At 47.1% G+C, this 21,356-nt stretch overlaps 10 protein-coding genes across 10 annotated transcripts; 4 read left to right on the forward strand and 6 right to left on the reverse strand.

Annotated features, from left to right (window-relative positions):
• Positions 1–73: 73 nt before the first annotated feature.
• N7443_002217 (uncharacterized protein) lies at positions 74–1,236 on the reverse strand (the record flags this gene model as incomplete). Its single annotated transcript, XM_056882273.1, has 2 exons — positions 74–345; positions 399–1,236. 2 exons carry the CDS (start codon positions 1,234–1,236, stop codon positions 74–76), a joined length of 1,110 nt encoding a protein of 369 aa, XP_056744114.1.
• A 361-nt stretch (positions 1,237–1,597) lies between these two features.
• Positions 1,598–2,956, forward strand: N7443_002218 (putative erythromycin esterase; the record flags this gene model as incomplete). Its single annotated transcript, XM_056882274.1, has 1 exon — positions 1,598–2,956. The coding sequence occupies one exon, from the start codon at positions 1,598–1,600 to the stop codon at positions 2,954–2,956; it is 1,359 nt and encodes a 452-aa protein (XP_056744115.1).
• Positions 2,957–3,854: 898 nt separating this feature from the next.
• Positions 3,855–4,892, reverse strand: N7443_002219 (proline racemase family protein; the record flags this gene model as incomplete). Its single annotated transcript, XM_056882275.1, has 1 exon — positions 3,855–4,892. The coding sequence occupies one exon, from the start codon at positions 4,890–4,892 to the stop codon at positions 3,855–3,857; it is 1,038 nt and encodes a 345-aa protein (XP_056744116.1).
• A 781-nt stretch (positions 4,893–5,673) lies between these two features.
• On the forward strand, positions 5,674–7,160 carry N7443_002220 (Zn(II)2Cys6 transcription factor; the record flags this gene model as incomplete). The annotated part of the gene is made up of 2 exons (XM_056882276.1): positions 5,674–6,318; positions 6,372–7,160. 2 exons carry the CDS (start codon positions 5,674–5,676, stop codon positions 7,158–7,160), a joined length of 1,434 nt encoding a protein of 477 aa, XP_056744117.1.
• Positions 7,161–7,304: 144 nt separating this feature from the next.
• On the reverse strand, positions 7,305–9,258 carry N7443_002221 (uncharacterized protein; the record flags this gene model as incomplete). The annotated part of the gene is made up of 2 exons (XM_056882277.1): positions 7,305–9,080; positions 9,151–9,258. 2 exons carry the CDS (start codon positions 9,256–9,258, stop codon positions 7,305–7,307), a joined length of 1,884 nt encoding a protein of 627 aa, XP_056744118.1.
• A 3,132-nt stretch (positions 9,259–12,390) lies between these two features.
• Positions 12,391–14,203, forward strand: N7443_002222 (uncharacterized protein; the record flags this gene model as incomplete). Its single annotated transcript, XM_056882278.1, has 4 exons — positions 12,391–13,038; positions 13,101–13,300; positions 13,358–13,935; positions 13,998–14,203. 4 exons carry the CDS (start codon positions 12,391–12,393, stop codon positions 14,201–14,203), a joined length of 1,632 nt encoding a protein of 543 aa, XP_056744119.1.
• Positions 14,204–14,289: 86 nt separating this feature from the next.
• Positions 14,290–15,504, reverse strand: N7443_002223 (fumarylacetoacetate hydrolase family protein; the record flags this gene model as incomplete). Its single annotated transcript, XM_056882279.1, has 5 exons — positions 14,290–14,700; positions 14,751–14,991; positions 15,040–15,256; positions 15,307–15,385; positions 15,436–15,504. 5 exons carry the CDS (start codon positions 15,502–15,504, stop codon positions 14,290–14,292), a joined length of 1,017 nt encoding a protein of 338 aa, XP_056744120.1.
• Positions 15,505–16,110: 606 nt separating this feature from the next.
• Positions 16,111–17,979, forward strand: N7443_002224 (Alpha/Beta hydrolase protein; the record flags this gene model as incomplete). Its single annotated transcript, XM_056882280.1, has 8 exons — positions 16,111–16,295; positions 16,350–16,374; positions 16,435–16,468; positions 16,519–16,723; positions 16,775–16,879; positions 16,932–17,498; positions 17,563–17,680; positions 17,746–17,979. 8 exons carry the CDS (start codon positions 16,111–16,113, stop codon positions 17,977–17,979), a joined length of 1,473 nt encoding a protein of 490 aa, XP_056744121.1.
• Positions 17,980–18,006: 27 nt separating this feature from the next.
• On the reverse strand, positions 18,007–20,058 carry N7443_002225 (Zn(II)2Cys6 transcription factor; the record flags this gene model as incomplete). Its single annotated transcript, XM_056882281.1, has 2 exons — positions 18,007–19,787; positions 19,827–20,058. 2 exons carry the CDS (start codon positions 20,056–20,058, stop codon positions 18,007–18,009), a joined length of 2,013 nt encoding a protein of 670 aa, XP_056744122.1.
• A 1,017-nt stretch (positions 20,059–21,075) lies between these two features.
• On the reverse strand, positions 21,076–21,324 carry N7443_002226 (uncharacterized protein; the record flags this gene model as incomplete). Its single annotated transcript, XM_056882282.1, has 2 exons — positions 21,076–21,106; positions 21,155–21,324. 2 exons carry the CDS (start codon positions 21,322–21,324, stop codon positions 21,076–21,078), a joined length of 201 nt encoding a protein of 66 aa, XP_056744123.1.
• Positions 21,325–21,356: the final 32 nt, after the last annotated feature.

The raw sequence follows: 21,356 nt of genomic DNA on the forward strand, positions 1-21,356 counted from the left end.
TACCCCGAACAGAAAGCTGTAGATAACGAACCTGTAAGTGCCGACACAGCAAGTGTTGTCCTGACAATCGGAGTCACTTACCACCTGGAGTTAATGCCGATGCATACATCACTCGCGTGATGGGTCGCATATCCTCCGGGGTCTGGTCTTCGGAGATGGAGAGCTCCATGTACGGATCCCATTCTGCGATAATGCAATCAGCCCAATTCTTAAGATCAACACTTCGCTCTTTCTCCGTAGTTTGTTCTGCCTCGCATTGAAGACCCATCGCAGTACCAAATTCGCGGAAAGCCAAGCGAAATTTGGTATTTCGCAAGAGATATTGATCTATCTCGAAGAGATTATCTGCCGAAAATGTTAGCGTGTCGGGACCTACTACGCGAGAACCAAATACTCACACAAGTGCTCAAAGCATTTCGTCACAAGATTCGAAGCCCAAGTCTCCCTACCGGAGAACCAATGCGCTGTCCACAAGGTCATACCCAGATCCAACGGGTCACTCGAGACAAAATGCTCTCCCTTGCGGTCCATGACTCGTCTATAATCCGCTATTTCTTCAGACAAGACTTCGCCATCACCGGCCTTCATGGCAGTCGCTTGAAGTAGCCGAAAAACGACAAACCCAGCGATCGGATCAAGATTTCCCTCGGATGTAACCAGCGGCGTGGATAGATCCATAGACATCTTCCAAACCACCCGCGGATGTGACGTAGAGCGATTTTGAAAGAATTTCGGATGGATAGCCCGTGCAAGCTGCACAGCCAGACGATTATAATCCATATCACCAGATGCCATCGCCATACGGTTCAGCGCAAACATCCATATAGTCAAGTAATGATGATATTGCCCATCGCAGTCCGAACCTTGCTCATCAGTCTTCCCGATTCGCAATCCTCCCCCAAGTGGATTGGCATCGGTTGCTCCTGGTAGTTGTGATCGATTATCTCTTGTGTGACCCAATACGTCGTGAACGGTTTCGATGAGTCGTCGGGCTAGTACTAGGTATCGTTTGTCATCGCTGCCCCCGCCTGCAACTGTGTATTCTTTGTGCATGGTTAATAGATTGAGTACACCAAACGCATCCGTCCATAAATATCGGCCGCGGTGGCCGCCAGATCGGAGTGGCGGGGACCAGGTGTCTGGATCTCGAATGTTGGCGAATCTACCGTAAATAGATTCCATTGCTTGTTGGAAACGGTCTACTTTTGGAGATGGACTGCTGATTGGGAGCGCCATCTTTGTGAAGATTGTCGCGTGGAGTGTATGGACGTTGGTTGTTCGAGGAAGAGATTGTGGGCTATTTTTGGAGAGGAGCTGTGACAAAGTTGATTTGAGGCTCTTCATAGACAAGACCAAGCCACGATTGTTGCCCCCTGGTGCTACAGTTGATGTTGGTAAAAGGGTAGAATCCATCGGGTTGACGTGAGATCATCATGACTGGTCAGTTACTCGGGTGTGATCTCATGTTCAACCCCATCGCCAAACTGTCGATTTGTGACGCTGACAGCTGTGAAGATCGATGTCCCGGTCATTGCTAAGAAATACCCTTAATTCTTGTTCTTGTATTCAAATCAACTCTCGTCGTCCGATAACGTCCATGGCAGACCTTCAGGAGCTGTTCAATGCTGCTATAGAGCCACTTCCGCCCATCGACGATGAGAATTTCGCGCCTCACCTCGATAGCTTTGCAGGTAGACAAGTTGTTCTCCTTGGTGATGGAACACACGGCACATCGGAATTCTATCGCGCACGTGCTGAGATCACCAAGCGTCTTATCAAAGTTCACGGCTATACCATAGTCGCCGTCGAGGCTGATTGGCCTGACGCAGAGGCCATTGACCGCCATGTACGTATGCGACCAGGCCCCAAAGCCAGTATTGGAGGCGTAGCATGCGGACAGGAAAAACATGAGCCCTTCAAGAGATTTCCGACCTGGATGTGGCGCAACCGCGAGATGCAGGAACTGGTGGAGTGGATGCGAGAATGGAACAAGGATCAACCAGAGGAATGTCGAGTGGGATTCTATGGCCTTGATCTCTACAGCATGGGCGCATCGATGAAAGCGGTTATTGACTATCTTGACCGAGTGCATCCCGCAGCAGGCAAAGAAGCTCGGGAACTATACGGCTGTCTGGACCCGTGGGCCGATGACCCGGTAGCATACGGTCTGGCAAGCATGCAAGGAATGCGAGACTGTGAAGCTCAAGTCATACAGATTTTGCGAGACTTTCTCAACAATCGGCTGGAGTACATGAAGAGCGACAGTCTCGACGGCGAAGAATTCCAGAGTGGCAAGCAAAACGCCTTCCTTGTTCGGGACGCGGAACAATACTACAAAGCTATGTACTGGAGTTCCACCAGCTCATGGTCTTTGCGCGATACACACATGTTCGAGACATTGGCTCGTATACTACAAGCCTGCCCTTCACCTCTCCATAAAGCGGTTGTGTGGGCGCATAACTCGCACGTTGGGGATGCTCGCTACACTAGCATGGGATTTCATTGCAGTGAGATAAACATTGGTCAGCTTTGTCGGCAACGTCTGGGCCCTGAAAATGTCTCAATCATTGGATGCGGTACTCATACAGGCACAGTAGCTGCCGCACGCGAGTGGGACGAGGACATGGAAATTATGAATGTGCGACCGTCAAGAGATGATAGTTGGGAAAGAATGGCGCACGATACTGGGGTCGAACGCTTTCTTCTTGACCTTCGACGTGGTCATCATGACCCTGGCCTGCGTGCTGCCTTTTCGGAGGAGAATCGTCTGCAGCGCTTCATTGGCGTGATTTATAAGCCCAAGACCGAGAAGTCTTCTCATTACTCTCAAGCCTTTCTTCATAAACAATTTGACGGTTTCATCTTCTTCGATCATACCGAGGCTGTGAAATCATTGGAGAAAATACAGCCTGCAACAGCTCTGGGACGTGGAGAGACATATCCGTTCGGGCTTTAAAACATGCTCACGCAAATCCTACCAGAGGTACTTCAAACTATTTAGAGGGACATTTTGGGAAAATGAATACAGAGGCCTCTTTTTAGAACTCTAGAGACAGAGGCTCAGAAAGACATAGAAGAAAAGCTAAGCGCTAAGTGTGGAGGCTCTTTTAACTTGTCTTCTCGGGAGGGCTATAGATAGAAAGTTCTTTAAAGAAAAAATATTTCCCCAAATAGAAGGTCATAGAAACCTAATTATTACTAGTCGTTCTGCTAGGCAGAACGCATCCTTTCGTATTTTCCTCTCTTCTCAATGCCATGTATGTCCCCGTTGGCTTATTAGATCGCAATTCAAAGATTTCATTACTGCTACAACCAAAGATACCTGGTTATCACAACCATCATATCATATTGAAGCCCCGTATGAGTCTTGGAAGAGATGGCCAAGCCCTGTGAGCACAAGAAAGTCAAAATCGCCCCAGCCGGTCACTTCTGCAAAAGGAGATTCCGTACTTTCCCCTTGATCAAGTTCAGGCATAAATTAGGCGAAAATATTCAGGCTACTTATAGTAACAAGTGACATCGGTGATGAGTTCAGCCCTTGACCCTAGCTCCAGAAACTTCATTGTGACCGTTCATCTCTGTCAGCATTTGGCCGGGTGTTTGCCTCTCCTGTCGGCATTTTCTCAAGAACCACCAGACATTTGATTCGCTTTCTTTCAGTTTCCCTCTGTGATCTTTTAGCTTCGGACAATCACACTGGTATTTTGGGAAACGCATCAATTATCCTTTGAATAAACCGGATTTGTTCATTGCTGTCTTAATGAGGTTCATATACAGATACACATACCCATCTTGTCAAACAAGCGAGGCAGACCGGTATCACATTTCGTGCACTCCGGTTTTAATGGACTGTCTCAGTTCGGTGGCATGTGCCACTGGTCACCTACTCTAAAGCCTTGAGGGAAAGGGTCGGTTGAATCAAGAACCACTTGCTTGAAGCTGGTAATCCAAGCTCTACCTTTCACGGCGGGTAGGACAGCAGGGTAGTCACCGACAGTGGTTGTTCCACGGATTCGACTGACAAATTCAGTGCCAATGACGCTTCTGTGCTTAAATATTTCTCCCTCTTTGATCTGACCTCGGGCATGCATTGTGGCCAGTCGAGCGCATGTTCCTGTACCGCAAGGGCTACGGTCAAACCGCCCAGGGGAGACAACCACTGCGTTACCTGCGACTTTGCAACCATCTTCAATTTGCAAAGGCTCGGTAAATTCTATCACACTGAACCCTGTGATACCGGAGTTTTCGGGATGAATAGGAGTGTAAGTTACCTCCACTGCTCGTTTGATACGCTCTCCGATCTCGATTAGCTGACGGGAATGCTGACTGCTGACTGCCAATCCTAGCGAGGCCACCTCCACCAGAACAAACATCATTCCACCGTACGCTATGTCGACTAGAATTTCACCGATCCCGGGAACCATCACTTTGAAATCGAGCTCAAGGACGAATGAAGGTACATTGTTGAACTCAACGCTCTTGCACTTTCCTGCTTCGCACTCAGCAGTTACAGTGACCAGGCCTGCAGCGGTATCCAAAGTCACTTCAGTGATGGGCTCCTTCATCGGTATCATTCCAGTCTCCAATAGCACGGTAGTGGTACAGATTGTGTTTGATCCCGACATGGGCGCATATTCCTCGCTTTCCATGATCAAAAAGCCGGCATCCGCGCGTGGATCACAAGGTGGGAGAACGAGATTGGTATTCATCGATGCGCGACCTCGAGGCTCATTCAACAGTATTTGGCGAATGTAGTCCTTCTTCGTTGAAATGTGAACGAGCTTGTCGTACATAGTGTGGCCTGGGACGTCCAGGACACCTCCGGTAATTACATCGCCTACTTCACCTTCGGAGTGGCATCCAACAACGGTGATCGAGCGTGAGAAGGGCATGACCGGTCAAAAAAGAGCTGCAATCCGAGGGATTATCCCAGAATAAGCAATTTAAGCACAAAAGTACTGGAGTTGCGTCACGTGGTGGGTTTGGAATGTGTAAATCTATATTTTGTCGTGTTTCTGTGCTTTGGCTTGTTTATAAGTCATAATGTCGGGAAGTTTTCCCGACTTCAGCTGGGCAAGAGGTTCTAGTCCTTTTGCCTTTTGCCTTTTGCTTTTTGCTTTTTGCTTTTTCTTCCAGGATTCTCTGAATTGCTCGATTCCTTTATGGCGCTGTAGGCGCTTAGACAGCGTTGGCCCTGCACAGGGCGAAAAATGAACCCCCGCAATCGAATCTAGCTGTCCATTTGTTCCCTGGATCATCTTAAGCTTGGGGAATCAGATCCGCACTAATCTCTGTCTGTCTTAGTTTCAGCAACTGCTTGAAACCCGCCGAACACATCGTCCGATATTCGTCTGGAGGGTCAGGTGAGCAGGGCAACAGACCAGGTCACGCGTGCATGACTCGTTTCCTTTTTGACTCGCATGAAACAAACTTTTCGAAGCTTACAGATCCTCACATCTTCACCCCAAGCCATTTTTAATTCAGATCGGGGCCATTCAAGCCGATCACGTGGTCGGGTTGCGCGGGGGAAGGCGAATGTAAACAGGAAACCATCGGAAGGCACGCATGATTTTCAATTTGATCGTCGAATTGTGCCGTGGGGTCCAATCTGCATCGACGTTGCATCGAAGTTGTCCTCGATGTGAAATACTATGGAATGAAGCATTGTTCGCCATGGGGGCTCGATCTCGACAAGGATGTTTCTCCTGCAGGCGCCGCAAAAAGAAATGTGATGAAGTTAAACCGATCTGCACAGCCTGCTTGCGCAACAGTCTCGGCTGCACCTGGCCAGAATTTAGTTTTAGTCCACATGAAGCATCAGTCGAGGTTGGATCAACGCGACAGAAGACACGAGCCCGATCTCAATATGGACCCAAGTCGGACACATGGGCCCTTGCGCTCACCAACGCACCTTCAAAATTGTTAACTCTGACGATTCCTGCAGCGCCGTCCAATTTTGCCCTTCCTGGAGTGGTGTCTTCGGGATCTGGAACCTGGAGGCTTCTCGATCACTATTTAAAAGATACTGCGAACCGATTGGCCTGTTTGCAGGACAGTCAGAATCCATTTCTCCATACCATACTCCCAGCTGCTCTCAATGACGAGCTTCTAATGAATGCAATACTCGCACTTTCCGGTGTGCATTTGATGCAGCGCGTTCCTCAACTGGATCTTAATGTTCAATCCTTGGCCTCATCCAGCTACACTCGAGCATTGAAACAGCTCAGAGTTGCCTTGTCCGATCTAACTCGGAATGGGAGCAGTGTAGACGGCGCATGGCGTGCATTAATAATTGTTTTGATATTTTACCTTTTAGAGGTAGGTGCGACCGTGCCTTGTTTCTGCGACCATATTCACTAACACTACATCAGGCCACGAGAGGAAGTGATCCCAAAGCCATGCAGGGACATTTAGATGGTGCCCATCACCTGATGGCCTATGTGATGCGATTCCCATTGACCTCTACTCCTTTGAGTATCGTATCATTCACTACGGATCTTTATGTGTATAACGCCGGGCTTGCATCATTTACAACCAATTGTTCACCCATATCAACCTCACAGTCAGAGACATGGGCGAATACATCTGCAAGTACGGTCAACCCAGTTGGCGTGATGTGCGGATGCGCCCATGATCTTTTCATTTTCGTTCCCAGAGTTTCATCATTATTATGGGACATCACTTCCGAAACATCATCAGAAGCTGGCCATAGAGAAAGCCTCATCGATGACTATCATGCTCTCAGGACACAGATAGTAGCTTGGAAGCCTTCAAGTGACCAGGAAGACTTAGTACTCTGCGCAGAACTATACCGACAGAGCCTTCTTCTGTTGTTGGATTCACGGTTTGCCCGGAAAAGTACCAGCAGCATTGCTGACCAGGCTTTTCGCAACCTAGAATTTTTCATATCGCGTTTACCGCCACAATCACCTATCGCGACTACGGCTACCTGGCCGTTCTTTGCCTTCGGCATACATGCCCAGAACCCTCAGCAGAAGGAAGTGGTTCGATCATATCTCAAGTCCCTGATCACTACGTTTGGCATGGGAGTCATGTCAACGGCTCTGAACCAGTTGGAGGAAATATGGATGCTTGAACCTAGTCAAGATGTTGTCAACAGATTCTTCACGCACCAGAACCAACTATTTCTGATTTGTTGAGGGGTTTTATCTATAGTCTGTACCTCCATGGCATCCATAAAGGAAAATCGACAAGAACAAGAACAAAAACGTGAAGCAAACCTCGGTTTTATCAATTTATCTAGTCGTGAAAGTACATTATGCTGAGCCATTTGAAAAAAGGTATTATCCCATAATAGTCTCAAGGTTCCGATCGATCATAGTATCCAGCCAATACTGAGCCATGCCACAGTCCGCCAGATCCCAAGTTCCATGCACAATCTTCGCTACACGCTGTAGTCGTAGCTTAGGAAGTATCAAACTGAGTTCTGATAACCACAAGCTAATTTTCCTTCTAGCCTGCGCGATCTCAATATCTAGAGTATTAAGGTAAGATATCGCATTCGCAGTGGGTCCAAGTAGAGACTGATTTGAAAACACAAGATCGCTAGAAATGCAAGTAAAGAGAATCGGGTGCATACACCGTGTCCCTGATGTTGCGGGTAGTTGGTCCAGAAGTGACACAATGTGGAGCGCTAGAATGCGACGAGCTTCCTCTACTGATGGAGCCTGATTGTCTTCGCCCGTAGGAAAGAGGAGTAGGAATAATGCTGGGACTTCGACCCCATGTCTCTCATTCAGTCGCAGTCGCTCATCGAGAATGTCGGGAAAGACGTGGTATATTTGCAGGAGTGCAGCACATCGATACGCCTCTGCTAGGGTGATGAAATGGGCAGGAGGTGTGTCCGTATCGCCTGTATCGACAGGCCCGCAGAATGATGAGAGACCAGTGAACAGAATCTCATCCTCAAGGCGCCCCGCATCTTTTTGCAGATCAAGCTCTTCAACTAGAGAGTCGAAGTCAAATAGTGACAGATTGATGTCGGCCCCGTGAGTCCGAGACGAGATACGTGCAGCTCGGACTACTCGTGCAGTCTGGTAGAATATACTCAGCGCCTTGGATAGTGGGCCCGTCCAGGGGTGAGGAAGGGCCTGTCCGTCAACTAAATACACGGATGTCTCTGAATTCGGTCTTTCTAAAACGCTCTCTCCATTAAGTAGCAACGAGTCTTCGGCTACAAAAGCAGCCAACATGTTCCAATATAGAAGACATTGTTGAAACAAAGGATATTGCTTGGCAAGTGTTGACTCAGGACTCGGGCACATGCCTTTTTGACGTTCGAGGTAGTCTTTGGCCTCTTTCAGATATTCAAGTCCTAAGTCAGCCGCATCGTGCCAAGATGTTGTGCATCCGATCATTAGGAGAGCCAGAAAGAACTCATCATCTTGATTGTCGCGATGTAGAGATCCTACTCTTGGATTATTCCGGAGACAGGCAATCGCTTGCTGCTGCGTCTGGATGCCGATCGCCCTCATTCCAGGGAAGTCATTGGCCAGTGATGCCGCTGCCATGCTTTGAATCGCGTAGTAGATAGCCGCATTTCGACTCCAAAGACGACTGACTATGATTCTGAACGGGTTCAATGGTGAATCAAATGATGACCAGGATTTGCAGACATAGTCGAAGTAATATTGCACTAAAATGGCCGGCGTGTGGATAAGAAAAGATGGAATTGCGGTATTTGCTAGGCGACGGTGCAGTATTGCAAGACTGTCTGATCGACGTCCATCTTTGACAGCTGGCGGCCCATTTGATGCAGTCTGGTCTTTTGACCAGATATTCACAGAGGCATCGAAGCCTGGTAATTGGTTGAATAATGATGAGCTGGCCTCATCCCAGAGGTCTTGCAACTCTTGTACATGTTCAAAATGATCTTCATTTTGTATTTGAGTCTCAAGCCGTGGCTGCACAAATGAAAGTGGCTCTTGTTCTGGCGAGGCTTCTTCCTCGCTTTCTTGAAACACGTATCGCCACTGAAGGGGTTTTTTCTGATACCCAGGACATTCAAAGCCCTTCTTCACACATTCTTGACAGCTAGGCCTTGCCTCATCACATCTACGCTTGGAACGAGTCAGTAAATGGAACAAGTGGGATATCAGCGATAGCTGTACAAGGTTCACCTCAACTTACCCTCCTCTGCTTGCATCTCTGACAACCACCTTTAGATTTCGGCTTGCAACGATTCGGATTCTTCTGCCGTTTTTGTACACCCATTGGCTTAGATTGAGTGGACGACATCTTGAGAGACGAAAGAGGCAATAAAACTCGATTCTCGAGGGAAACACGCGATGACGGACTGATTTCAGCCTTATCTTGTTTTCATAGATCTCAGGTGATCGGCTCGGCTTTCCTTCCCGTTTACCCCGCACGTAGCCGGTAGATAGGATCTCTCGCCGGTTGCTTCCTGGCCACATATAGCTACGACTGTGCTTTAAATCCACGGAATCTGGCAAACACGCCACTTGAGGTTTGCTATCTTGGTTGGTTCCACGAATTTGGTCTCGTGGCATCTGCTCGCCGCCATTTGCCGGCGGGTTCTGTTCCCCTTTTGGGCGATGAATCCGCCCCACTTTAGTGTTGGCTCCCCCATAAGATGGGAATTTAAGAATTCTGTGTATACTTTGGTTTTGCTGGTGCAACGTGATGCAGTTAATTTCACTCATAGCTGGCCCTATCAGATGGATGAGCGGATATCGGACTGAATGTCTGTTCTGCTTTTCTTCAGTTATCTCTTACTGTACAAGCGATATTGGAATTGCCAGTCAAGTCCGGTATCTAATCTGTTATCTTTGCCTTTGTAGTGTCTGACTACGCAGTATTTGCAATTTCTCGGCTCCACAGGCTTCACTTCCTATGGCTAGGATACACCCGACTGATCTTAAGATTGTCTGGCCGGAATAAAGGAGCATTTCATGCATCACACACTGTCTCATATTCCGATATTTCGAAATAAAATCAGGCCTTATAAACGCCTGGTTCTTTTCTTCTAATGTTAAAGGCTTCTTGAGTGCCCGATGACTTGACTGACCGAGCGGAAATAATACAGGTGCTGTGGTACGGTGATAAACTTGTCTCTCTCCAGTGATAAGCTGGGTCAGTCCCCCTTTACTTTGCTGGGAGATCATAGTAGCCTCTTTGGTGAATCTGCCAAGGTACCTAGCTGTGAACCGTTCATGAGAAATTGTTGATACGTTGGGGAAATGAATAAAAGGGAGAAAAAGAGAAGAAAGCGATAGATTGAAGCTATGAAGAAAGAAGAAGAGAAGAAGCTACAATGTATCTAGAAAGCAAGCCAGAAGGGAAAGGCGGTGAGACTAAACAGAAAACAAGCGTAAACATTGAACTTGACATCATCCTGCATGCTAGCAAGACCTTGTCAGGGGCTCTTGAGTCGGTCATAATCATTCTCTTCTAATTTCTCTTGTGCGTTTCCCTATCTTCCATATCTTCTGGTTTTACCACTGGGCACCGCCCTATCCGTGACCATGTGGATCTTGGTTCACGTGTGGGGGATCGCCCAGACCTCTAGAGCGGTTTACAACGGATTACCGGGCGCTATCGTGCGTGAAACTTGCCATATCCCGCCCTTCATCCCTGATACTAGTGTATACCAAGCAGAGGCTGACTCGATTGCAATTTACTTAGCCCCGTGGAACTGGTTGGTGGGTGACCATTTATGGAATAGTGTAGCCGCCGTGCATTAGCGTAACCGCGGCTGATACTTCGTTGATTGGGGCACGGATGGTAAGATACAATTCAATGGCTTGAGGTGGCCATAGAACGCATCATTCAATGTTTAAAACAGCTGAAATCCATCATCAAGGCAATATAGGTATCGTAGCATACATCTATGGGAAAGATGAACCATTTCGGGACTACTTGCCCTCCCAATTCCCTGTCTACTTCGTATCTTCAAATATTGCAAGCACTTAACTTCCCACGGGAAACTTCTGAAACCTCTTGATTGAACATCAGCATTCATTAAGGTTTCATGTGGATATAAGATGATGGGCTTCATGAAACCATTTGATAATTCACGTTGAAATACCTCTAGGCCCACCTAGAGCCGAGACCGCTCTTCCAGTTCACATCGTAACATAGACACGCAGTCTTAAAACTAATAGGCATTGACTATCAATGTCATATAATTCATACTACTATAGCCATTCTTAGTGTTATAGGAGGTTGAGAGGAAGTTTCCATGTGTTGATATCTAATTCCAAAAGATAATTGAAAGATCTCGCTTGCCCAATACTTTCGTCTACACTACCACTTATTTTGATATGCATGTTTGATACTACCAATAGGCTAAATCCAGGGAGATCTAGAAAGCCTACATCCAGTCTATACATGTAGTGCTTACTACGCTTAGGTCGAGCAAATTCTAGGTCTCATAGTACTACAGAAAGCCCGCTTAAAGGTGTCAAGGTCCACCTATACACCTCTCCCTGACTCGGATTTTGGAGTCAGAATTAAAGGGGCGTCGGGCTATGAAATCAATATAACAGAATACCCCCCCCCCCCCCATTTGTCTTGGCTCTGCTCTGGCAATCAAGCCAGTTCAATTGGGCTGGTCAGTAGTGCCGTAGTCATCTTGCAAGTCGACACCCAGCAAATCAGGCCACCTTCCACAAGACCAGATCATCAGCAGTTGTGCTGGATACTGACGGCTAGTGCTCATCAATGTATGCTTGGTTAGTACTAACCTATACTGCTCAGTGAAATTGATATTGAGGTTGGGGAGCTCGTAAAATACTTTTATGCTTGGCTTGTACTTTTCCATTCCGTACAACTGACCGGAAAAAGCCTCTACGTCCATATTTTGTGCTACGGGGTCTATCTTTTCACTGCATTTTTTGCAGCCTTTAGGGGCTGTATCAGCGATCTTGCCTTTTTTAGAAATAATATCCCTAGTCAAATGGAAGCTCCGTTATTTTGAGACCGGTTTGCATCGGGTTAGTTTACTATCGGTATTTCGCCGTGTGGGGGGGGCCTGCGTCATATGTTATCTTTTATAGCCCAATCAGAGCTGGCTGATAGGCAAGTCATCTCATGTTTCACGATGTCGGTGCATATTGCCCGGAAATCACTAGGCAAGAACGGCAGAGCTCCTCGTCGGTATTATCGCTAGCTTCTAAGAGTTAGATTTTTGCGGGGTAAACTGCTTATCAGCAAGATGCGTACGAAACCATGTTTTTCGCTGTAAAATGTAATTTACTATCACCTTCATCACGGGTTGATGGAGTATAAATGAGTCGATCCCAAAACGTGTTTTGACCTCTCTGGCTTTTTTTATCCTCTATTCTACCGAAAGCCACGTATTTGCTAATTCCTACCTCTACCATTGGCGACCAATGCGACATTTCGACCATGGCGAGTAAACCCGAATCCCATCAGCACCATTCTTCCACACAAAAGCCCCCTTCTTACGACCTCGACGCCAACAGTATAAAATATGAAGCCGACATTGAACAATCAGAGCCGACTGCAGCGAATGGAGTGCTGGAAGCCCTGGGCTATGAGCCCGAGCTTCAGCGAAACCGTTCAACCCTTCAAGTCGCCTTTATGTCTTTTGTCCTTGCAGCCATTCCATACGGTCTCGCCACAACATTCTACTACCCTCTTATTGGAGGGGGTCCCGTAAATATCATATGGGGATGGGTAATCGTGTCAGCGATTATTCTCTGCGTTGGCGCATCACTTGGAGAGATTACTTCGGTCTATCCCACTGCCGGTGGTGTATACTATCAATCTTACATGCTGTCTCCGCCCGCTTATCGAAGAATCGTCGCTTGGATATGCGGCTGGTCTTACGTGGTCGGCAACATTATGATCACACTCGCAGTCAATTTCGGCTCTGCGCAATTCATCATCGCTTGCGTCAACGTGTTTGAGGTCTCACCAGGTGTTGGTATCTTTGAAGCAGAGGCATATCAGACTTTCCTTCTTTTCCTTGGCATTACGCTTCTGTGTAATGCAGTTTCAGCTCTGGGAAACAAATGGCTGCCCTATCTTGATGTGGGTCCCGTGGCCTTGACTAAAGATTGACCCCTATCTTTGTCTTGCTAACACGAAAGTAGACATTCGCCATCTTCTGGACGTTCGTCGGTATCTTGGTAGTTATTGTTTGTGTATTGGCTATTGCAAAAGAAGGAAGACACTCTGGTGAATATGTGTTCACCACATTTGAGCCACAGTCGGGCTGGCCAGTTGGCTGGTCTTTCTGCGTCGGACTCTTACAGGCTGCATACGCTACCTCATCAACCGGGATGGTTATTTCGTTAGTCATGTTTTCATTTCCATGTCATAAAGGAGCTGCAAACTAAGTGTTTTCTAGGATGTGTGAAGAGGTACAAGACCCATCTCGCCAAGTCCCAAAGGCAATTGTGGGCACCATCATCTTGAACTTCCTCGCTGGGCTTCTTTTCATGATCCCTTTGATCTTCGTCCTACCTGATATTACAGAGCTTGTTAATCTTGCATCTGGTCAGCCGGTTCCGACTATTGTCAAGTCTGCTGTTGGAACTTCTACCGGAGCATTCCTTCTTCTCTTGCCGTTGTGCGTACTCGCTCTTATTTGCGGTATCGGGTGCACTACTGCTGTTTCCCGGTCTCTTTGGGCTTTCGCGAGAGATGGAGGTATTCCATGGTCCAATCTCTGGCGGGTGGTAGACAAGAGAATGAATGTCCCGTTCAATGCTATGATGCTTGGGATGGTAATTGAGATTGCTCTTGGTCTTATCTACTTTGGATCAACCACTGCGTTCAACGCCTTCTCCGGAGTTGGTGTCATCACTCTAACTGTGAGCTATGCCTGTCCAATTGCTGTGTCCTTCATGGGTGGTCGAAAGCAAATACAGAATGGCAATTATAATTTAGGAAAGCTGGGAGCATTTTGCAACGTTATCGCACTTGGTAAGTGCTATGTATTCTTTCTATAATTTCGTTACAAAGTACTAATTCGATTTCTACTCCAGCTTGGAGTGCGCTTGCCGTACCATTGTTCTGTATGCCCTCTTACATTCCTGTCACAGCCGATACAGTCAATTATGCACCGGTTGTCTTTGTATGTTTCGCAGTTATTGCCATGGCCTGGTACTGGGCGTGGGGTAAGAGAAAGTATGATGGCCCACCTTCAGTCGACGATGCCATCATTGATCTACGCAATGATGGGTCATCATGAATCCGGCATTAAGCAGCCGGACAGTTACCCATTCCCTAAATTATTCTCAAGCAATGTAACATTCTGCATCCATATTGTCGTGTTATCTATCTAAAAGGCTCAAGTTGTAGCGTTCTGAATCGTCGTCTCAGTCTCTGGCAATTGGGCAGAGTTGAGTACCCAGCCCATGGCTTATGTTGATTCGCAGATCGTCCCCTGGCTGTAAGAAGCGCGGTGGCTTTTGCGACACCCCGATTCCACAAGGCGTGCCAGTAATGATAACCGTTCCAGGCAATAGCGTGTGCCCCTGATCTTGTTAGAAAAGAAGTATTATAGTTTTGTTTAGCAGCACATGCCTGGGACAAATAAGACACAATTTCAGGTATACTGAAGATCATGTCATCGGCAAAGCCTTCTTGCATCATTATCCCGTTTAGGTATGTGCGCAATTGCAGGACAGAAGGGTTTGGGATTTGCTTGATCGAAACAATGCATGGCCCAAGAGGGCAAAAGCCGTCCTGATAAAGTCAGTACTTTGTATATGATAGCCTTGAATTGAAATTCGTACCATCCCTTTCGCATAAGACCATTGTGAGGTCTTCTCTTGATGTTTGCGAGCAGTCACATCATTTGCAACAGAATAGCCCAGGATGTAGTTGCTAGCATCACCAACAGATACATTCTTGCAAAATTTTCCGATGATGATGGCAAGCTCAACTTCATAGTCGGCTTCGTCATAATCCACGGTAGAAGGTAACAGGATTGGCTCTGATGCTGACGCGATGCAAGTGCTTGCCTTGAGAAAGACCCTATAGTTAATTAGCTTAAAATCCCAGCAGCCATAAAACAAGACTTACGTCGGTATACTTGGCAGGGCCATCTTCATTTCAGCCGCATGCTCCTTGTAATTAAGTCCAATGCATCGAACTGTCCCAGCCTCTGCTTGTGAAACTGGCGACAAAAGCTCATCAATGAACTTCACTTCCCCAGTAAAGGAAACATCATAGTCCAAGGCAGATGCTCCAGTCACAACTTTCACAGCCACATCCCTCTTTTCTGCAAGGGCAAGCCCCACTAAGCTTTTGTATCAGCTTTAAAGTCCGAAGATGAAAAATTAACATTACCATCAACGTCGGCATCCACAGGCTCGCCACCATAGATGCTACCATTAGCAGCTTTGAATCGAACCCATCTTTTCCAAATCTGCTCATTGTCAGGTTCTATCTTCATGAATTGATTTCATTTAGTCTTACTGGATATGCTAATCCGGGCGTCAGCCTTGGGCTAATTTTGGTGTCGTCAAATCCGTTAGAAATCCCCATTTTGTAATTTTCATGTCAAAGAAGCGATTCGAAGATTATTTCTGCGAGAAAGGGACTTCTTAAGTCCCAAAAACAATGCGAGTACCTAGGATCGGTAAATTCATATGCTTTCATCGGGAAATTCACTTCGGAATATCTTTTTTCCTTGCCAAGATGATAAAACGCGGGGACAAGCATAGCTTATCAGGATGAAAAGCAAGTGCTCGGCAGGCGGCCGAGGTCTTGAGTGTGCACCAAGTCTTGTTAAGCATAATAATAACCAAGCACTGCCCACAATTTGAAATTGTTGCGTTTAATTCAATTAAAAATTTCAATAGAAAGTACTGAAAATTTTCCGAAGGTGAAGGGGACACTGAAGAAAAGCCGTATGCTTTCTTTGTGCACTTATCTCTGTTCTCCAACAATCTGGGCCGCTTGACTGATTAGTGTTTACACTTCCCCCGACGCCTCCAATAGCGATCTATCGGTGAATACACCCTTGTACCGACGATTTGTGTTATCTCCCATTTCAAGATTCTCACTTAAAAAGGACAATAAGCCTAGTTTTAATGTATCACGTACTCTTGTTTGTGTTTGCACACGCTCTCGTTCTCTCTCAAATTTAAAATGACTGAAAAGGAGCTAAACATTGAATCGAAGGCCGAAGCCTCATCTGATCGTGATGTACATATGGCGAGCCTCTCTATTGATCCCGTCAAGGAGCGAAAACTACTTTGGAAACTTGATCTATGCATCTGCCCTTTGGTCATGTCCATCTTCTTGGTGGCCTATCTTGATCGAAGTAACGTAGGGTACGGGTCATTGGTTTTGCTTTGAACTGAGACTTATTGCTGATTTCGAACTAGGAATGCCGCTGTCGCTGGGATGCCCGTGAGTCTAGGTTCCTTGGGTTTCAGGCGCATGTATTGACATCCTCTTTTCCAACTCAAGGAGGATATTGGTCTAGTTGGAAACCAGCTTGGAAGTGAGTTGCTTTTTCCTATTCACGATAGTCAATCTAATATGGAATTTTAGACGCGGTTTCCTTGTTCTACGCCACATATGTTTTCTTCGAGATTCCTTTCTCAATGCTCCTCAAAAAATTGCGCCCGAATAGGTTGATCGCTATCTTGATTATCGGATTTAGTGCCACCATCATATCTGCTGGCTTCATCAAGAATGTAGCCGGGCTTTACACGACTCGATTGTTTCTCGGTGTCTTTGAGAGTGGTTTATTTCCGTATGGAACTTTCCTCTCCGGCATTGTGATCTACAACTAACTATTGAACAGATGTCTGACTCTTCTACTGACAACTTTCTATAAGCGAGAAGAGCAAGCACAGAGAATTTCATACCTGTTTGTGTCTGCTGCTCTTAGTGGTGGATTTGGTGGCCTGTAAGAGATGGTAGCCTCCCACCGATCTGTCGGCGTACTAAAGAAAATTCAGTCTCGCTTTCGGTCTTCTACGACTGGATGGAACAGCTGGGCTTGAAGGCTGGCGTTGGCTCTTCATTGTTGAAGGGTTGATGAGTGCTGTGGTTGGTGTCGCAACATTTTTCTTCCTGCCAAACAACTACGAAACGGCATATTTCCTTACGGAAGAAGAAAAAGAGCTTATGCGTATTCGGGCACAGCTTTCATCACAATATGCTGACACTGATCCATTCGATATTCGCGAGGTCTGGAAGACTCTTCGAGATGCCAAAAGCTGGTTGACGTCTCTTAACCAAATTAGTGTGAATGTGTGCTCCTTTGGATTCAGCACTTTCTTGCCAACTATCATCAAGGGATTTGGGTATGGTACAGTGACAACGCAGCTTCTCACTGTTCCTGTTTACATTTGGGCATCGGCCTTCTACCTTGCCATGGCAAATCTATCCGATCGAGTCCGCGGGCGAGCGGTCTTTATGGTCCCGCTGTGTGGGGTCACAGCAATTGGCTATGCCATGATGCTAAGTATCCCTGTTCATGATAGGGGTCCACTCTATTTTGCAACCTATGTCTGTGTGACTGGGTAAGTGTGTAAAGGCTGCTGTGGATTAAAGTCTGCCCAGGTGGTGTGCTGACTTCATGAATAGCATATACTCCGTGGTTGGGTTGGGTGTATCTTGGAATGCCAATAGCCATGCTGGCTATTATAAGAGAAGCATGGCCGTCGGTTTGCAGCAGACTATCGGAAATTGTGCTGGTTTGATCGTCAGTGAATCCAAAATGCGTCGACCAATGTGGTTCTACAAATTTGATATCTAACTCAACTCTAGGCTGGCCAAATTTACAAGTCAACTGTAAACGGCCGCTACGTTCTCGGCCATTCCGTCTCTCTTGCCGCCATCTGCGTCGCATTTTTTGGAAACGTCGGCATGTATCTTCTTTTGAGATACCACAATAATAAGCGGGCGAGAATGTCGCACGAAGAGCGCGAAACCATCATCAACTCCGGGTCATACGAGAAGAAGGGAGGAGACTATCATCCGGATTTCCGCTACATCTTGTGATTTCATTAAGTAGTTAAATCGGTAAACTCAATCGTGATAAGTTATTTCCGATATCATTTGCTCCCAAGTCTCAAGGTCCGCAGCTTGCGGGAAGGCAAAGTTCTGATCTTCCCATATTGCCGGCCATATAAGATCCGGTGAATATCCTGGTGGATGATTTGGAGAAGCCTCGAGGGCATTCGACGGTAGATCGTCCATCGACATCACATCATTCATGCCGTTCCCTGAATTATTACATTGCGATGCCATATTTGGCATGATATTAATCGAATCCACATTTGAATCGTTGGCGTGTTGATCAGTGGCTTTCGTGAAGCCCTTTGCGCGGTCAATGCATAGCTCCACGACCTTCACTTCGGCTAGTCCAAATGCATTTAAGGAAGCATCTGTCCTTAATATTTCGCAGTATACTTGTAGGTCGTGTATAATTGCTGCAGTCTGTGGGGCTTTCGGACGGCGAACTGCGATAATTCCCAAAATCAAGGCGCTATTGAACATATTGTGCGTTCCCAGTGTCCATCTCATATTTTCCGCGATCCTGTAATTGAGTGAACGTAACCGAACTTTGAGATCTGACGAGGCTGATGAGGTGCACGCTTCGTGGCTGAGGCGGAAGCTGTTGCTTATTGATTCCCGGAGAAGATAGGGCCGATGGAGTGTGATTCTGGCAAAGTGAAATGCCGAGTGTAGGTAAAGGCGATGCCAGGGCAAGAAGGTATGTATCTCGTCAAAGGAGATATCTGAATCATCTAACGCAAAGTATGGCGGAAGCTGGCTCTTCCACTCAAGAAGCTTTTTGTCCATTTCGGTCACCATATCATAAGACGCAGGATACAATCCAAAGCATCGGTCTTGGATCTCTCCCGAGATCTTGGCCAGCCCATTACCTAGTAGTGTGACTGTGCTGCGCGTGGGGCTAGTTAGCGGCTTGGAGGGGGCCAATGATGATTGTTCATCGCTCATATCATCCAGCCAGACATTTTCGGGTGCGTGAATGACACACATATGGTCCGATATGGCATAAGGTCTTCCAAGGGCCAGTGCGATGGCCTTGTCTAGCATGTACAAATTCCCCCACAATCGTCGTCTGATCTCAGTGGCTTTTTTTGATAGTCCCCATTTTTCGCCATCAATATGCATACCTTGGGCTTGAGCCATGCGCATGGCAAAACTGACAGTGAGCCAGCTTTCTGCAACCTGTCGTGTATGAAGCAGATAACGAGTCACCATCAGACCAGCTCTGACAAGATCTAGACTCTCTCCATGAAAGGAGGGGGAGATAACGATCGCTCTTCTGGATGCCCAGTAGAATCTCAGTGATGCTTCTTCGTTCTCCTTTGCCTTTTCAGGGGAAGGGGTCTCGGGGCCATCCAAGAGGACGCTAAAGGCAAGAATAATGAAAAGTAGAGCTAGCCAGCGAAGATCGACACTAGCAATCTCGTCAAATCCAAATTTTCTGCCCCAGAATTCTGCAAATTGAGACCTGAACGTCTCCGGGTGAACCGCATCGATGGCCCAATTGATATCGCTCAGAAATCTCTCGATTAATCGGTCAACGGTCATTTTATTCCGAGGAAGAAGACCGAGCAAGTCCCAAACTTGAGAGAATGGCCCGGAATCGTTTCTAAACGATTGTAAGGAGTTTTTGGTGGAAAGCAAGCTCATCCCTGGCAGATCAGGGGCAGATTCATGAATCATGCGCGCCGCAACCTGGTGCCCAAAATATGAATTTCCAAAGAATGATGGGGCTCCTCGAGCGAAATATATCTGTCCAATCTCTGTTACTTGAGAATCCGCTTCAAATACCACTCATTAACGATGTCCCTTTGAGGGGTAGGATAGCCTACCTGTAGTTGACCCTCTCTCTTGAGGTCTTACTTGTGGGGATTTTTCATCGCCTGGCCACTGACATAGATTGGGTACCCCGCGTTGAATGCAACGGGAGCATGGCATCTCTCTGTTGCATTTTTGCTTCCGGGAATGACATTCAGAGCAGGAGGTAATCTTTCTTCCGCGCTTTCGTGCAGTTGACCGGGCGTCCGGTGGAAACCGAGTCCTCTTAGCACCTTTAGGACTCATTCCCTGGTCGTCATATGAATAATTGATGTAAGACAAATAAATTTAAATTAAATGATCTTAGATTGGGAGTTTGAAAGGTTGAGGGCGTCTTAGTGTAAGGTAAAGGTGCTCGGGGCCGGATTGTTGTGGCCTGAAAACCCAGGGTTCAACCCCGCCCCCAAATCTCATCTACTAAAAAGAAACTTTCACGGCCTCCATCCTTTCCTTCCCATAGAATAGAACTGGGACGACGTAGATATATCCAAAACACCAAAAAGATTGACCGACGCAGGGGTCGAACCTGCAATCTCTTGATTCGTAGTCAAGCGCCTTGCCATTGGGCCAGCCGGCCTTGTTGTGGATCACAAAATCTTTATTGCACCTTGTTCGGATATGTGGGATGCTTCGCATCTGATTTCTGCCACTGAAGGAATTCGACAATCTATTCTATGCCCTCTGGCTGCTTGATCCAGTGGCACTCAGCCTCTGCACCGGCGAACTCTTTCCATTTTGCAGCAATGCCGACATCTTGTAGAATATGGAGAACTCGGCGGGAATGCCTGACGGAAACAAGTCGGTCATCTGAGCCATGGCTCAGGATACTGGGGTTGATAACATAGACTTGTCAGTTTCTTCGGTAATTTGGTGGATGTTGGGGTCAGCTATAGCATCGAGGAAGAGTTTGGATAGTTGGAGTCGTCTGTCAAGTATACTGGATCGACTCAAAGTCCTGCTGCTGCTGATTGAGTATTGCTGTAGCAGGTCCTCTGCACTTTGACGCTAGATCAAGTTCTCTGCCAGCTCACCAAATGGCAGCCAGCCACAGAATCCCACCACTCCTCCGAGGGGTCCTTTGATGCGGCCTGGTGCACAAAGGAAGGTCCACAAGGCAGTCGCCATGCCTTAGCTGATGCCTCCGAGAAAGACATGTGTTGGGTCACCAGTGAGGTCGATTTCATCGTTCAGAATATCCAAGATTTTGTAGACCGATTGTCTTAGGCCATCCATTTAAAGTTCTTGCTGTGCGTCGGTGTCCCGTTAGGGAACAAATATCAAACCAAGATCGTTCCTGTTGCTGTGACATAGTACTGTAACGTGTCTCTGAGCTTGGGAATACCCAGCGGGAATCAGGAAAGTTTCGGGTAAGCTCTTCATCTGCGAGGTGACAGACCAGAACAGCTGCTCGCAGAACTCGGAGCCGCCTGTGCCCTCGCGTCCAGGTGACATGATGAAGGTGTGCGTGTGTTGGCCCTGTGGGCGGTAGACGTAAGGCTTTTCAGACTCCATGGCTGCGGACTTTGAAGAACCAGGATTTGAAC

Source organism: Penicillium atrosanguineum, assembly GCF_028827265.1.
Source record: "Penicillium atrosanguineum strain IBT 20685 chromosome Unknown utg000002l_segment0_segment0, whole genome shotgun sequence".
Classification (NCBI taxonomy): domain Eukaryota; kingdom Fungi; phylum Ascomycota; class Eurotiomycetes; order Eurotiales; family Aspergillaceae; genus Penicillium; species Penicillium atrosanguineum.